The sequence below is a fragment of the Equus caballus genome, chromosome 19 (genome assembly GCF_041296265.1).
Source record: "Equus caballus isolate H_3958 breed thoroughbred chromosome 19, TB-T2T, whole genome shotgun sequence".
NCBI classification, from domain to species: domain Eukaryota; kingdom Metazoa; phylum Chordata; class Mammalia; order Perissodactyla; family Equidae; genus Equus; species Equus caballus.
Window position 1 is genome coordinate 37,999,239 of NC_091702.1, and position 15,471 is coordinate 38,014,709.

At 33.8% G+C, this 15,471-nt stretch overlaps 1 protein-coding gene across 2 annotated transcripts in view; it reads left to right on the top strand.

The window, feature by feature from the left end:
* The window catches only part of CLDN16 (claudin 16), a 94,316-nt gene extending 86,935 nt beyond the window's left edge, over window positions 1-7,381 (top strand). For both annotated transcript variants that reach the window (XM_070242687.1, XM_001916459.5), the window contains 3 exons: window positions 1,840-2,004; window positions 4,498-4,689; window positions 5,379-7,381. In XM_070242687.1, coding sequence (XP_070098788.1) covers window positions 1,840-2,004; window positions 4,498-4,689; window positions 5,379-5,512 — 491 coding nt within the window. In that variant the 3' untranslated portion in view covers window positions 5,513-7,381. The remainder of the gene's footprint in view (window positions 1-1,839; window positions 2,005-4,497; window positions 4,690-5,378) is intronic.
* The last annotated feature ends 8,090 nt before the right edge of the window (window positions 7,382-15,471 follow it).

The following is a 15,471-nucleotide window of genomic DNA, read 5'->3' on the forward strand; positions in this document are numbered from 1 at the left end:
GGAGTAGGATTTTATCTTTAGTCTTTAGTGTCTTTTATACAATCACAATTAGATAACCTTTTCCATTGCCCTGTATACCTAGAGTATGCAGACCCAGATAAATCTTTTTTTTTCAGGGCTCCTGTTCATATAGTTTGAGTCTCCCTCTAATTAGAGTGTTTAACATTACTGTGGCAGCCAAATCTCAGACTATCCCCCCAAATTTCTGGCTGGCCAGCCTTAGCAACCTGCTTGCAAAGCTGCCCTCTTGGAATGGGGCTAGCCATGGGATGCCTGGAAGACAGAGTAGGTATAAGTCCTGGAGTTTCACAGAGCATCTGAATCATGCCATGTGTGCGATCAAGGGTCAGAAAGGGGACGATCAGGGCCCACAATGATTTCAGGACACCCCATCCAGATGGCAAACCTGGATGGTCCCTGCTTTCAAAAGGGGCTTAGAACATTTCAAGGGAGGCACTTCTAAGTGTGGGACCCCTTGACTTGGAGCGCTGAGTGGGAGGCCCATCAGTACATACCATTTGAGGATCAAGAAGATCAGTTGAAATAAAAACTGACATCACCTAAAGAGTTACATATTTTTTTCTTTCCTCAATTTTGAGAAAAATTAACCCTAGAATTGGCCTAAATTTGAAATTTGAGCCTATACTTTTTGAATAATGCCACATTTTGAGATATCAAATATTCACCTATTAATAAGGTAGAAGTTGATTTTATGCATTGATGTCCTCTCTTGGATGGATCACAAAAATATTTTTTATTTTAAAGAAGGAAAATTGGTCACACTTTTACAAATGACCTATTACTAAACAGGCCCTACGTTTATGTCACCATTGGGAAAAAATTATTTAAAATACAAGGAAACTTCAAATCACTATGAAAATAAAACAATTACTATACCATCAAAGGAATAAATTTTGTTATTCCTCTCCATTAGCCAGCTAAAATAGTAGCAGTTCTGGCTTCAGGTAATTAACTCTCCATTTTTGGCAAAATTTCCCGATTTTTGATTTAGCATAACTAGGACTCAGTTCAGGAGGCTTTCACAGTTGAAGATGCTTACAGTGTAGAAGACGACTGCCATGATTCCACTTCCATTTACCTGATCTTCTCTCCTCTGGAGCTTCTACTGTATATTCTCATCGGATATAGCTTTAAAATGTGCTCAGTTGACAATGCAAGGTTGAAGGTTAATATGGAGTATTGGCGGAAAAGGGTTACAGCCTGAAGGGATGAAACAGAATATGGTCTGGCTTCCAGAAATAGTCATGTACTTAATAACAGAAGCTCCTTCTCCTTCTAAACATCTGTTCATGGCTCCCATCAGCCCAAATAGACAAGACGTGTATTCAAGTATTTTATCCTGCTTCCCCATGCCAAATTTTGACCAATTATTTTTCATTGTTTTCAGTAAAACTTCAAACAAAGATAGTGATCATTTATTTATTGAATATGTATTAGGTAACTTCTGCAGAACTGACACTCTACTTTCAATTCAGCATTCAGCTATAATACTTGTGAACAAGACTCAGTCCAGAACAGGAGATAAAAAGGGAAACATTTATTTAGTTCCCACTACATGCTGGGCATTTTGCTAGGAGGCTGAAAAGACTATGTAATAATCAGTGTGGAAACAGATGATAATGTCAATAGTCTCATAATATTTTTGCATTTTATGAAAAAATAAAGGATATTCATTTCCAAGTTCATGCAAATTTAAAGTCTGATTCTTTCAGTGGGCATGTGTTAATATTTGTGGTTACCTGTTTTTTGGTGTACGTCTGTGCATTAACGTGTTTCCTTCCTCTGACTCTGCTGTAACCACATGCCCTGATCTTCCAGTAAAGCTGGTGGCAACTCGGGCGTTGATGATTACTGCAGATATTTTAGCTGGATTTGGATTTATCACCCTCCTCCTTGGTCTTGACTGCGTGAAATTCCTCCCTGATGAGCCATACATCAAAGTCCGCATCTGCTTTGTTGCCGGGATGACATTACTAATAGCAGGTACTGGTCTGGTCTAGTGATGGGGGTAGAGACACTCATCTAAGATCTTAATATGAAGGGGAAGGCTGCTGTTCTGAAGCAGTTCATTTCAGGATCACGTGATTTTCTTTTCTAGATTGAAGGAATAAAGAACCCATCCACCAGCCCTCCTTTCCTTAGCTTTGGAATCAGATAATTAATCTTTTGTTAATATCCCAGATCACAGTTTATTGAAGCCCTCACATTGTTTTTTAACCATTAAAAAGTTATAAAATGCTTTAAATTTTAGAAATAATTTCTTTTGTGATTATTCCTAAAGTAAGCCCCAAGCCACCTCCTCCTTATCTACTTGTACTTACCTCCCCCCCCAATTCTTTTTAGCAAAGAACTAAATTGTGCCAAGTCCTATGTTAGACTTTTCTCATATTCCAACTCATTTGATCAGAAATGTAACCATAAACAGATCATATTATTATCTCCAATCAAAAAGCAGGTGAAATAAATGGAGTTCTGAAGACTGATAGATCAAGTAAGACGAATGATAAGTCAAGAATCACTTCACACGGTGTTTACCAGAGAAACAGCAAAATTGATATTTTACTCAGGTCTGCCATCAAATTGAAAGTTCAGTCTTTCTTTTTCACAACATGATGGCTTCTTTGGATCTTAATGCAAGTTGGGAGGAAGTACACTGTTGAAGACATCAATATGCAGGCAGATTGAAAACCAATGGGCGCATCTTCCAGAGACAAAATCGTCTTCTTTTTTGGTAGCAGCAAAAAGTTAGCAAAGCAAATATAAGTGGGAACCTGACCAGGCAATGTAGGGCAAATGGACAGGGATTTGGGAACTAAAAATACCTGGAGAGATATATGCGTGATGTGTGACTTTAGGCCAGTTACTTAACCTGTCACCTTTTCTTGGTCTGCAGAATAGGGTGAAGCCTCAGCAATAATATCTACTCTGAATTCCTGTTGTGAAGATCTAACGTGGGCAGAGTAAGCCCATAGCAGAGAGCCTAACCCACCACACAGTCAAAACTAGGGCCTCCCTGAATTTTTCACACACAAATATGGAGTCAAGGCCCTGATGCTTCTTAAGTTGTATTAAAAAGTCACAAGAATTTCGTAGTTTTTCCTTTTTAGGATATTCATTTCCATATCCACTGTAGTAATAACATAAAGCTTTGTATGTAACAATGTTTTATTTAACAAATTTAAACATCATTTAATGCTATGTGATTTTGTTCCAGAATATTTTTTGAGATACATCTGGATATTCCATGTTTTATAAAATGACAAAACAAGTTAAATTTAAAGAAAATCAAGTAGATGGTGAAAATTCCTGCAGGAATGGCTGAAGAAATGACTAAATTAAATTGCCAGAGATGGCCAAAGCCTTGGCACCATCATTTGAAATTAGTATGAGATATATCTATTTCAAAATCTGTTTCTAAGTTTCAAAAAAGGAATTTCCATCCTAAACCTGTAAGTTAGAGTATTATAGGAAAGGCTTGGTAATTTATAATTTATACCCTGTTATCTAAAGGAGATTATATGTTCATGACCTGGCCCTTCTTAAACTTCTTGCATTGAACAATTGGGAAAAGAATGCAATGAAACGGTGACTTAAGTAGATATCACAGCTTCCCTAGAAAAAGAATCTGAAAGGTTTTTGGAGGCTACAAATTTCGGAAACACCATTTTTACATAGCGTTTCACCCTACAACTCCCTACGTTTTTTTCTCATATCTAGTCCCTGACATGAACTTATACCTTTAAAGCAAGAAGACTCTAGAGGCATCATTTCAAGCCAATCAATTGTCAGATAGACTAACCTGTGAGGATTAAATTTTATGTAAAAGGAGTAAAATTTCTTAGACTCTTCTCATATGGTATGTGGATGGTAGATGAGATTTATTTTAAAATGAAGACAATTTTTCTAGTATTTATTTTTAATCTCACACACTAAAATGAATGACTTTAAAAACATAGTTTCCATGTGGGTGCTGATTATGTAGCCGGCATAGGTTCAATGGTGAGTCTGGGTGATTGGGGCAGGGGAGCAAAAGAATACTCTTGAAGACAAATACTTTCAATTTTAAAAAAAATTAACATAGAATGAACATATGCTCCGTATTATTCATCTGCTATTTTGTGTTTTTTCCCTTTGTTTTTAATATTTTCCTTTATATAGCACTAAAATAGCATTGAAAAGATAGGAAAATTAAAGAAAACCGTAGTGACTATTTTAGGTTTACACAGATGAGTCCTGCACTATTTAATTTTTGCATTTCTCTTTATGCATAAACTGAGGTATAATTGGGAAGAAATACAAGATAGAAGGCAAATGGAAGACATAGAAGAGGTGACCAAAATTTGAGTTGACCATGAATCCGTAGTATCATTATTATCCCTCTAAATGATGCCATCCATTTTGGGCAGCAGGCAGATCCCCTTAGATTTAAATTTGAAAAAGGCTTGTGTTATTTTTGGCATCTTTCCTTTCTTTCAGGTGTCCCAGGAATCATTGGCTCTGTGTGGTACGCTGTTGATGTTTACGTGGAACGCTCTTCTCTGGTTTTCCACAATATATTTCTTGGCAATCAGTATAAATTTGGTTGGTCTTGTTGGCTTGGAATGGCTGGGTCTCTCGGTTGTTTTTTGGCTGGTGCTATCCTCACGTGCTGCTTATACCTCTTCAGAGGTAAGAACAAAATAAAATAACATACTTCTTTGCCTCCAGTATCATTCTTCCCAACCCAATGGAAACACATCTCACCAGCCCAAAATAATGTTGCTTACTTGATGTCTACCTATTACCATTAAAAATTTCAATTGTTCAAAGACAAATGATTTGCAATACTCAAATCTTATTACCCAGTTAGTGGTTTATTTGTAGGGGAAAAAAACCCCAAACCCCACAGCTACAACTGTGTCCAATATCACTTAAAGGTGCTGGCCTGTGGCTCAAAGTTCTGCATGCACTGCTTTGGTGGCCAGGGTTGCTGGGTTTGGATACCAGGTGTGGGCCTACTCCGCTCATCAGCCATGCTGTGGAGGCATCCTACATACAAAGTGGAGAAACATTGGCACAGATGTTAGCTCACCAGAAACAACAACAACAACAAAGATATCACTTAAAAAACAAAAGGAATTCCTTTCCTCATCAGAAAGAAAAAAGGGAAATTGCTTGGCTGATCTTTAAATCTAAAATTAGCTTTCAGGATGAAAATTTTGGATTTTCTTCTCAATTTCTTCAGACGATTTCTTCTTAGAAGATTCATATTCTTGCCTCTTTTAGGAAAGCATATATAAAGTGACTTTTTTTTTAAATTTTCCAAAGTTTAACGAGTCATATTTATTTTTGTATCTACATTTTTCTCTTTCAAACAGATGTTGGACCTGAGAGGAACTATCCTTATTCCATGAGGAAGGCCTATTCAACTGCAGATGTTTCCATGGCCAAGTCATATGTGGCCCCTCGGACAGAGACTGCCAAAATGTATGCTATCGACACAAGAGTGTAAAGTGCCACATATCAGTCTGTGTGTATGTGCTATTTAAGTAATCAATCAATATGTTCAGGTTAACAGAATAGGGTCAATCCAGGAACAGTTATTTAGGCTTCATGTTCAACTAAATTAATTGCTCAGTTTAATCAAACAGTTTGATTCTCCATAACTTCTCCATTTCTATTATTCTCATGTTCTTCCTCATTCTTCCTGCCTTCTCTCTCTTTCTCTGTCTCTCTCACTCTCTCTCTCTCTCTCTCTCTCTCTCACACACACACACACACCATTTTCGTATATTTTAAGATAAGTTTGCTAGGATAGAAAAATATTTGTTTGTGATTTCTGTATTGCTATTAGAGATTGTGACATGGTGACATTAAAATAAAAAGACGTTTTAAGAATAGAAAGCAAGCTTCAGAAGAAGCCAGAGATTCTAATCTTTGAAGAGATTGACAAGCTTTTAGTTCTTTCCCAGGCTTTTGGTTCACTTTCTGTATTCTCAGCTGAGTGAGTTATTTGATAACTTTGAAGAAGATGATTCTTCCAAATTCAAACTAGTATGTCAAAGCCTTCCATTGCTCTGATTCTGTTTAAGTAGAAAAAGAGAATAACAGCTTAATGTACTAGCCACTGGTGGGAGTTAAAGATGAGAAGTTTCCCCTCCACACTCTAGATGTCAAAAGCACAGTGTTAAATTAATACCAGAATCAGTGATGACTTTCTTCCTCATTAACAACATAAGAGATCTGTGTATTATTATATCACTACTCCAACTTTGCCTAAACATTGGTGAATTATTAGACTAGAGCAGTAGTAGCTAAGCCAGGAAGTTGACTAATTTATTGATTGGGTATCCAAATGCGTTTCATGAATTTACCATTTTAGAATTTGCAGATTCAAGTGTCTGCTCACTACTGGATCCTCAGCATCCAGCAAAAGATCCTACATGATAAAATTTAGCAAACATTTATTTATTGAAAGAAATAAAGGTTCACAACTCTCTACTGGAAAAATCAATTTTCCTCATAAAATATGTGCTTTTTTGAAAAAATAGAATTATATACATACTTAAATCAGTGAATGATTGCTAAAGGGATTTTACTCATATTCATAATGTAATCACCTTGAATTTTTTAATTAGTAGGGTTTTTAAAAAGGTTATAAAATTTCATCTCAAGTTTCCTGATTCCTTGTAATTCACATGAATAGCATTAATACCCTTGCAATACTTTAACAGACTCTCAACTGAACTAGAAATCAGTTCTCTGGAAAAATGGAAATTGAATTGTAAATTTCTCAGGACCCCTAAAGAAGTATTCCAAATTTAAAAGCTAAAAATAATGTGAAAATGAGATGACAAAATCCTAATACATATATTAATGTTGTTGAGAATGATGTTTATGACTTCACACGCTGTCTCTTTACCAATATTCTTAGGAGAAATTCCAATCTAATCTTACAGTTAAGAGCAATTGATTCACTTTTATTTCATGGATATTATTAATTGTGTAATTTAAATGTAAAAAGTTATTTCTAGATCATGTTTACCAGTTACATAAGTATTATTCTATGCATTTTAAAACTTTTTTTTGTATTGTACTTTTTTCTCAACATTGGTTTTTAAAATTTTTATTTCCACCTTTATTTTATGATATAATATTGGTCATGTTTTGTATATCCTAATAAGTCTCTTGAAATCCTTCTGGGGAAAGGCAAGATAAAAATTAATTAAATAGTTCATTAGCTTTTAGAGATTCAAATTTTTCCCTCCTTAAAGATTTTATTTGTATGAGGAAATATTTCAGAGGATTAAGGCAATATTCGACATCTATGGCTGTTTTGAATGTTTTCTCAATAAAAGTGTTTTTGATACCCTGGAAGGAATATTAGTATTTGTTTCTTTTAATTTCTTTGGGAATGTTATTCCTATTCGAATATAATTGGATGAAGCATCACAATCTAAAGCATAATGAAGAATATATTTTGTATATCAACTAGTGAACAGCAATACAAATATTGCAATACAAATATCAGCGCACTAAATTCTGGGTACTATAATTTAGTCATATCCTGTTAATGGCAATAAGAAAAAATAAAATTTATAAAATTGGATAATTGTATTTACCTATCCTTTTTTTAACTATTTAGTTTCTAATATCCTATTATAATTGAAATTAGCCTTTTGTTACTATAAAACTTGTATACATGCATTGTAGAAAGTTGGAAAACATAAACAAACCAAAAATGTATCTTGTTTAAATACAGGGGCTTTAAATTCTCTCCATCTAGAACATCACTACTCCTACAACCGTATTGAATATCTGTACATCCTTCCAGATATTCTCATTTATACCCACACACACAAAGACACACATGGACATAATTATTTTCTTTTTTAAGAGATCATTCTGGATGTGTTGTTGTGTAACTTACTTTTTTTCCCCATTAACTCTCTCTGCCTTTTCACAGCAATACATTTCCATCTTATCTAATGCCCAATCCATATTTAAATTTCCCCAAGATTCTCAAAATGCACTATAAACCTGGTTTATCCAGACCAGGATCTGCAATCCCCTCGTTGTTACGCCCCTTAAGTCTTTTTAATCACACTACATTTGTTTTCACTGACTCTGACCTGTTAAAAAACACTGAACCAGTTTTCCTACAGTTTGTTCTATCTTCTGGATTTGTCTGGTGATGTCATGTAGCTTGTTTCTCTGTCTTGTATTTCTAGTAAATTGGAATTTAAATCTAAAGGTTTGTTGGAATCAAGTTAAATAGTTTCTAGAATATACCATAAGTGACATGACAGCATATCCAGAGATGTAATATCTTGTTGATTTAGCCTTCAATATGCTAAAATTTTTCTTGGGATTAGGGTCATAACAAATTGATACCTCCATTCTTCATCTATATATATATGTTTTCCTTTAGTAACAAAAACAAGTGATTATTGTGGTTTTATTTTGGAACTATAGGAATATCCCTTTTCCTATCAACCATAATAATAATTTTAAAATAACACTTTTAACAGTTGACAATCATTCTTTGAGTCAATACGTTTGTTAGGGTTTGTAGAAAGATGATTTTCTAATTCTATGTCATCTGTCTCTGTAGTAGAAATTCTTCTGTAAAGTAAACCTGTAAGTCGCTTCATCTGAGTCTGTTTAGTTACCCCAAAAAGGTAGGATGAATGCTCAATTCTTTTGCTTTATTTACCAATTCATTAATACAAGGTAGGTGGCTGGTTTATTAGTGGGATAGTATATAATCTAGTGTCCAAACAGGGAGAATTTGAGAGTAAAAGTGGGTGCCATTAGTAATTAAGTCAGGATTTTCCTGGGCTAGTGAGGAGATGCAGTCAATCTTTCAGCTTAATGCGCACCGTGTGATTTTTCAATTGTTCTTTATTTTTGAGTATCACTATGAACTTGTAAATTTTTATTGATTCAATGAGTTTTAATCCACTATAATTATTATTATTTCAATACTTAAACTTTTAATCTTTGGTCAGTGGGGCTTCTTTAAGCTGGCTCTTGTGTTTTCCTGACACAGTCCTTCAAAATTCTTTTTCAGTTATCTTAACATTGAAGTACATACAGAAAAGCATAAGTTTATAGCTAGAAGAATTTTCACAAAGTGAGTATAGCCATATAATCAGTATCCACATTAAAAATAGGTTATCCTCCCCAGAAGACCTTCTCTCCTCACCTCCCCATCATCCTCCTCAGCATCCTGTGGGTAACAACCATCCTAACTTCCAACACTGTAGATTAGTTTTGTTTTTGAACTACTGTATATTTAATTCTTTGTGTCGGACTTATTTCACTCAACATTATGTTGTGAAATTCAAGATTCATCTATGTTATTGCTGTGGTTTAGTTTATTGTCATTGCTGTACAGTATTTTATTACATAAATACACCACAAGTGTTTAATATATTTTACTGGTGATGGATATTTGGTTTGTTTCCAACTTTTAGCTACTATAAATAGTGCTGCTATGACCATTCTTGTACGTGATTTAGGAAGACATATGCACTCCTTTCTCTGATATCTAGGAATGAAATTTCTCCATCCCAGGTGTGCATATATTCAGATACAGTGGATATTGCCAAACAGTTTTCCAAAGTACTTGCACCAAATTGCACTCCCACAGCTGTATATGATGCTCCACATCCTCGTCAACACCTAGTATTGTCAATCTTTTTCTTTTTAGCCGTTCTGGTAGGTGTGTAGTAGTATCAAAAACCAAAAATCTATAGTTTTTAGCTTTCATCTTCCTAATAACTTACGAAGTCAAGCACATTTTTATTAGCCATTTGGAGATTCCATTTAATGAATTTTATGTTCAGTTTCTTTGCCAGTGTTTCTGTTGTATCTGTCTTTTTCTCATTGATTTGTAGGCATTCTTCATATATCCTTGATGTGAGTGTTTTGTCAGCTATATGTGTTAAAAATATCTTCTTCTAGCTTGTGGGTTGCATTTTCTATCAATGCTATTTTCCAATATATATAAAATGATATTTTCTGATGAAAAGAAGTTTTTAATGTAGTCCAGTTCATCGTTTTTTTCTCTATGGTCACCATTTTTTGTGTTTTGATTAAGAAATTTTTGTCTACACAAATCACAATGATGTTCTCCATTGTTTTCTTCTAAATTATTTTAATAATCCTTTGTGTTTTCTTTATTGTACATTTTATTTAAATGTAACATACATACAGAAAAGCTCACAAATCATAAGTATATAATTTGATAATTTTTTACAAACTGAATACACTACACAATCAGCATCCAAATCAAAGAACAATGCTATATCAGAAGTCCAGAGTCATTTTTAACACGCTTTCTAGATTGTTCCTTTCAGCTTTCATAGCCGCAGTTAACTGACCCAAGTTTAAAAATCACTTTTAGAAAAATATCTGGGTAAGGATGATTTTCATACAAGGTGACTGGATCGTATAACTGTACAGCTTTCCAATTACATCTTTCACCATATAATTTTCTTATTTCTATACTGTAAGCTTTAAGTTTTCAGATATATGGTATTAAAATGTAATAACCAATATATAGTTCATAAATGTATTATTAAGAGCAATTGACTGACTACACATACAAACACACACACACACACACACACACACACACACATAGCTGATACTTATTGCGATCAGGATCAAGTGGAGCAATTGGAGTATAATGTTGAAGAGCGTTTCTTTGGTCTCCCTGAGTTTAATTCCTCTGAACATAGGTTGAATTTCATGGTGCTTAGGATGTCATAAAGACTTAGTCTTTCATTTTATTTGAAAGCATTAACAACTATTTCTTTTTAAGCACAGTAGGAATCTCTGTCACTTTCTCACTTTGGGAATCAAGTTTGCTGCTCAATTTAAATATGAATCCAAGGGCTTTTGAATACATTTATTTTACAAAACAAAATGAATAATTTCCATAAGCAACATTTTATTTACAGACTAAAGGGTCATGGAACAATGTCTTATACATATTCCCGATGAGCAGATCTATTAGCTTTAACAAATTTCTTGTAAAAATAGTTATACTTTGGTTAGCATTTGTCCCCAGAAAACTGAAGTGAGGTCCTGAAAAAGTAGGTATAAGGTTTATTTTTAATTTGACACTCAAACCAGTAAATTTTAAAATAACTGACTTCTTTTGTTTCTCTTTATACAAATTTTAGAAAATATGTAAAAATATAAAATATAGAAAGAAATGAAGGGAGTGAGAGTATTCTAGAAAATTTTTTAATAATGCAAAATATGGTAAAAAAATGTTATAGAAAGGAGAGAATGTGACCTGGATTATTACTCTATTTACTAATTAGCCTTCCATAGCGACACTTGCCTGTTTAATTATTCACATCACCCTATCTTCACTTAGCCCTCACTTTACAGAGAAGTAATCATAGAAATGGGAATCTAAATACACCACAGAGTATCTAACTAATTCTCTCCATTGAAAAAGAACTAGAACATACACACACACACACAACACACCCACACAGAGTGATAATCAGAAGGGTATCTATTTGCTTCCAATGTTTTTAAAATCTAAAAGAAAAATTTTAAAGTTAGAAAAGAATCATTACAATAATGATTTAGAAGCATAGAATAATAATGATTTAGTCCTAGAAAGAATTTTTGAGGTCATCTTGCTTAATTCCCTCATTCTATGAATATGTTTACTGTTTCAAGTAACTTTGATAATAACGTAGTAGGAATAGCATAAAGGATTTAAAGAAAATAATTGGTGTCATACATCACTAGACATAGTTGATCAACAGTTGACCAACTTTTTTTATAAGCACCAATTGTTTGAATATTTATTCCTGCAGTTGGAAATTATGTTTTTCACTTTTAGTCTCATGCTGTGGTGTAATCTCAATTTCAAAACATATATTAATGAGCTTCTCAAAGTGTATTATACTTACTACCAACAGTATTTGAAATATTTTTAGGTGGTACATTGGATTTTTATTTTATAACCATCTATTTATTTTTATGTGAATTTGAGAAAGAACCAGTTTTCCACTTATGATACAATGTAAAGTTTCAATTTAAAATACATTTAAGTTTGAAACTGAGTTGATTTAAAAATACGCTAAATAAAAATACATAAAAATGCTTTTTAGGTATTCAAAAATGAGAAAGTCCATATTTGAGTGACTGAACTATGGTACCAATGGGTTAATCATTGTAGTATTCTTAAAACAAAATATACTCTAAGCAAAAGGTAAAATAGTTTATTAAATTTCATTGTTCATGCAAAGCAGAGCCACAGCTAGGATTGGAGTAGGCAAATAAAAAATGGATGTATACTCAAATTCAACATATAGGTTTTCTCCGGAGCCAAAAAATAAGAATATTTGTTTGTTTATTTGGTTATTTAAAACAGATCTCAAAAATCATGTCATTTCACTCATAAATACTTCACTATATATGTCTAACAGATAAGGACTTTTTAACAATATAACCACGATATCGTTATCATTAATAATTAACAATTCCTTACCATCAATTTTCCTGATGTCTATGTTGTTTCAATTGTCTGAAAAATGTCCTTTTCAATTGGATCCAAAATTTAAGATCCGAAGTTGTCCACACTTTGCAGTCAATATGACTCCTAAGTAAAATATTGTAATTTTAATTCCTATACACTCTATTTGAATCAGAGTTGGAGACTTTTGAAAAATAAAAAGTACTGTAAGGTTTCCTTTGCAAAACCTCAACTCCTTCCAAAAAACTGAAAGTATAAAGGTTTGTTGATAATACTTAGGGGGAAAAAAAGAAAAACTGGGATTGAAAAGGAAAATGGGAGTTTAAAAGAAAGAAAGAGATGCTTTGGTGATACAGCCTTCGTACAGATAAAGGGAGATGAAGCCAAGCAGACCTGACCCTTTAACTGTCTGCCTGAGTTTGCTGGAGAAGGGGTTGGATAAAGCTAGAAAACTGGGGAGAAATCATAAAGCATTTTTGCCATTTTCTAAATGAAGTTTTTGCACGCAAAGCTAAGCCTATGTAGCCCAGAGAATCGGGGGAAGGAGTGGAGAGGCACTTTACTTGGAAATTGTAGTTTCCATTCCCTCAATTAAAACAAACATTATACAACGCCTTTGTTTTCTGAAGCTGCTGTAGGGTAGTATTGACTAGAGGAGGAAATCAGAGGGGGACTCTTTTATTGAAGAAGGGAAAGCTTCAAGTTTAGTAAATAAAAACAAATTAACCTAATTTGGCTAATACAGTAGAAAATGAAGCAGTCAGCAAACCTTGTCAAAATCAGACAAAGATGAGGGAAACTAAGGGGAAAAAAATGCATTTGTGGAGAATAAAAATCAGGGAACTAAAAATGCAAGGGAGGCTTAATCACATGGGGCTACTGTCCCAGTAATGGCTGTTCTGAGCATATGCCAATTCTGGTTGCCTTTTCAATGGAATACTCTCCTTATGCTAATAAAATTATAGTTAAAAATATATTTATAAAGAAACTAACTCTTTTCTAAAGCCTTACACAGTCTCGTTCTGATCCCAAATATGTGTGCCTCAAACAAAGAACAAAACCTGCAGTTACACACACTCATTCTTTTTAGTGACCATCTATTGTTACTTGAGTGTGTCCCTTGGGGTGGCTGCCCCTTTTACATTTAGCATTTTCTCAAAGGATTCCTTTCAACTTCACATTCTCCTTTAAAAAATAGTCCTTACATCTCCATATCATCCCAGTAATGTTTGGGCATCCTTAAGAGACTGGCATCCCATCCCTTCCAACTGGAGTCCATCCTCGTCCAACTCTCTGCATGTAGCGTTGATCTATTTTGTCAGTCATGTCACAGGTGACAAGCATTCCACATGATATCAAGGAAGCATGCAATCATCCACTGATTATTTAAACTAAGTCCCTGGGCTTTCTTGTTTTGTGTCTCTCAATATTCTTCAAGAAAACAATGACAGCTCCAGTTCTTCTAAATCTAGGAAGAAATTAGTCGGTTGTACCTAAGACTCTAACATTAAAAATCTACCCATATTTAGATACATAAAACAGAGAATAATCTGAATTGCTACATGACTTCAGTTTTCATGTCTGATGAAAAAATATAAAATGATTATTAAATATAAAGAAATATATAATTATATCAATTACTAGACAAAGGGAAATTCTCCTTGTTTTACTTATTACATCCCATAAATAGATTTTCCAAAGAGGAAACCCTCTCTCAATAAATATGATAATAAAACTAAGATAGCTACATTCATTAATAATTTCAGTGCTTCTGAGCAATACCACTTTTCATCTTATTAATATAAAAATCTGAAATCTTGATTGATATACACTACTTGCTTCATGAGTCAGATAGTAGGTGTAGACTGGCATAATTTTGGAATAAAAAGATAACTATTTTCCAAATGCACAAATAAAAATTAAATTTTGTTCATCACCAAGCTATTCCATTTTATAAAGGGATATTACTATTATTTCATTTTCCCAGAACTACATTTAGTAAAATAACAAAAAATTCTACTATTTTCCAGGACCTAGTAATAAATAGGAAAAAAAGAAAGCCTGTATAAAGTTATTTTGTACAAAATCACAAAGCAAAATGAATTTAAAAGTAAAAGATTCCTTTGGAATGTGTATTCTATTTCCTTTCTTTGCTCTGATTTTTAAAAAATCACTCTCTCTTGAAAGCGGGGTCTCAGAGCCAACACATTTTCATTGTCTCATTTTCTTTTATATAAACCTGAAATATTTCACATTTTGCCTTAAATATAATATTCTGGTTGAGTTTCATTTCATCATCCACATGAATGCTATTCAGTCCTATCTCAGCTCTATTTCATTTCCGTGAAAGATATTGAATTTTAAAGTTGTCTTTTATAAAAATTGTGCTCCTAAAACAAATGAAACAAATTCTGGAACTACAAAACTGAAAATTAAAGGGGAATTTGTGGTCAGGTGAAAAAGAAATAGGCTAGCCCTGTAGGGTCATTGCTGTAGATGTTACACACCGCATGAGCGCTGTATACACAAATTACCCCGCCTTTGCAGGCAGCTCATGCTCACAGGGCTCATCCTCGGAAGCAGAAATGTATTTCAAATTTTCTAGACTCTTTGATGGCAGGCATCTCACTTGATGCTCGGCCTCATTGGGAGCCATATGAGCTAAACTACTGGATTCCTCTTCGCAGATCTGAACCTCATTATTATTCTACTCTACTAGGGTCTGTCACAAATCTGTTATCAATAGTAACCCAGCTTCGTGCTCTCATTTAGCCATTAAATCAAACCAAGCTAATGGGCTAGAATCATAAATAGGCTTTCATGCCCTCTGCTGGATGTGCAAAGAAATAGCTACACCCTTTAGCTGTAAGAAAAACCTCATTTAAGAACTGAATGCTCTTTAACACGGGAAGAAAAACAAAACCTAGTCTCATCAGAATTCAAATCTGAGATGCCAGGTT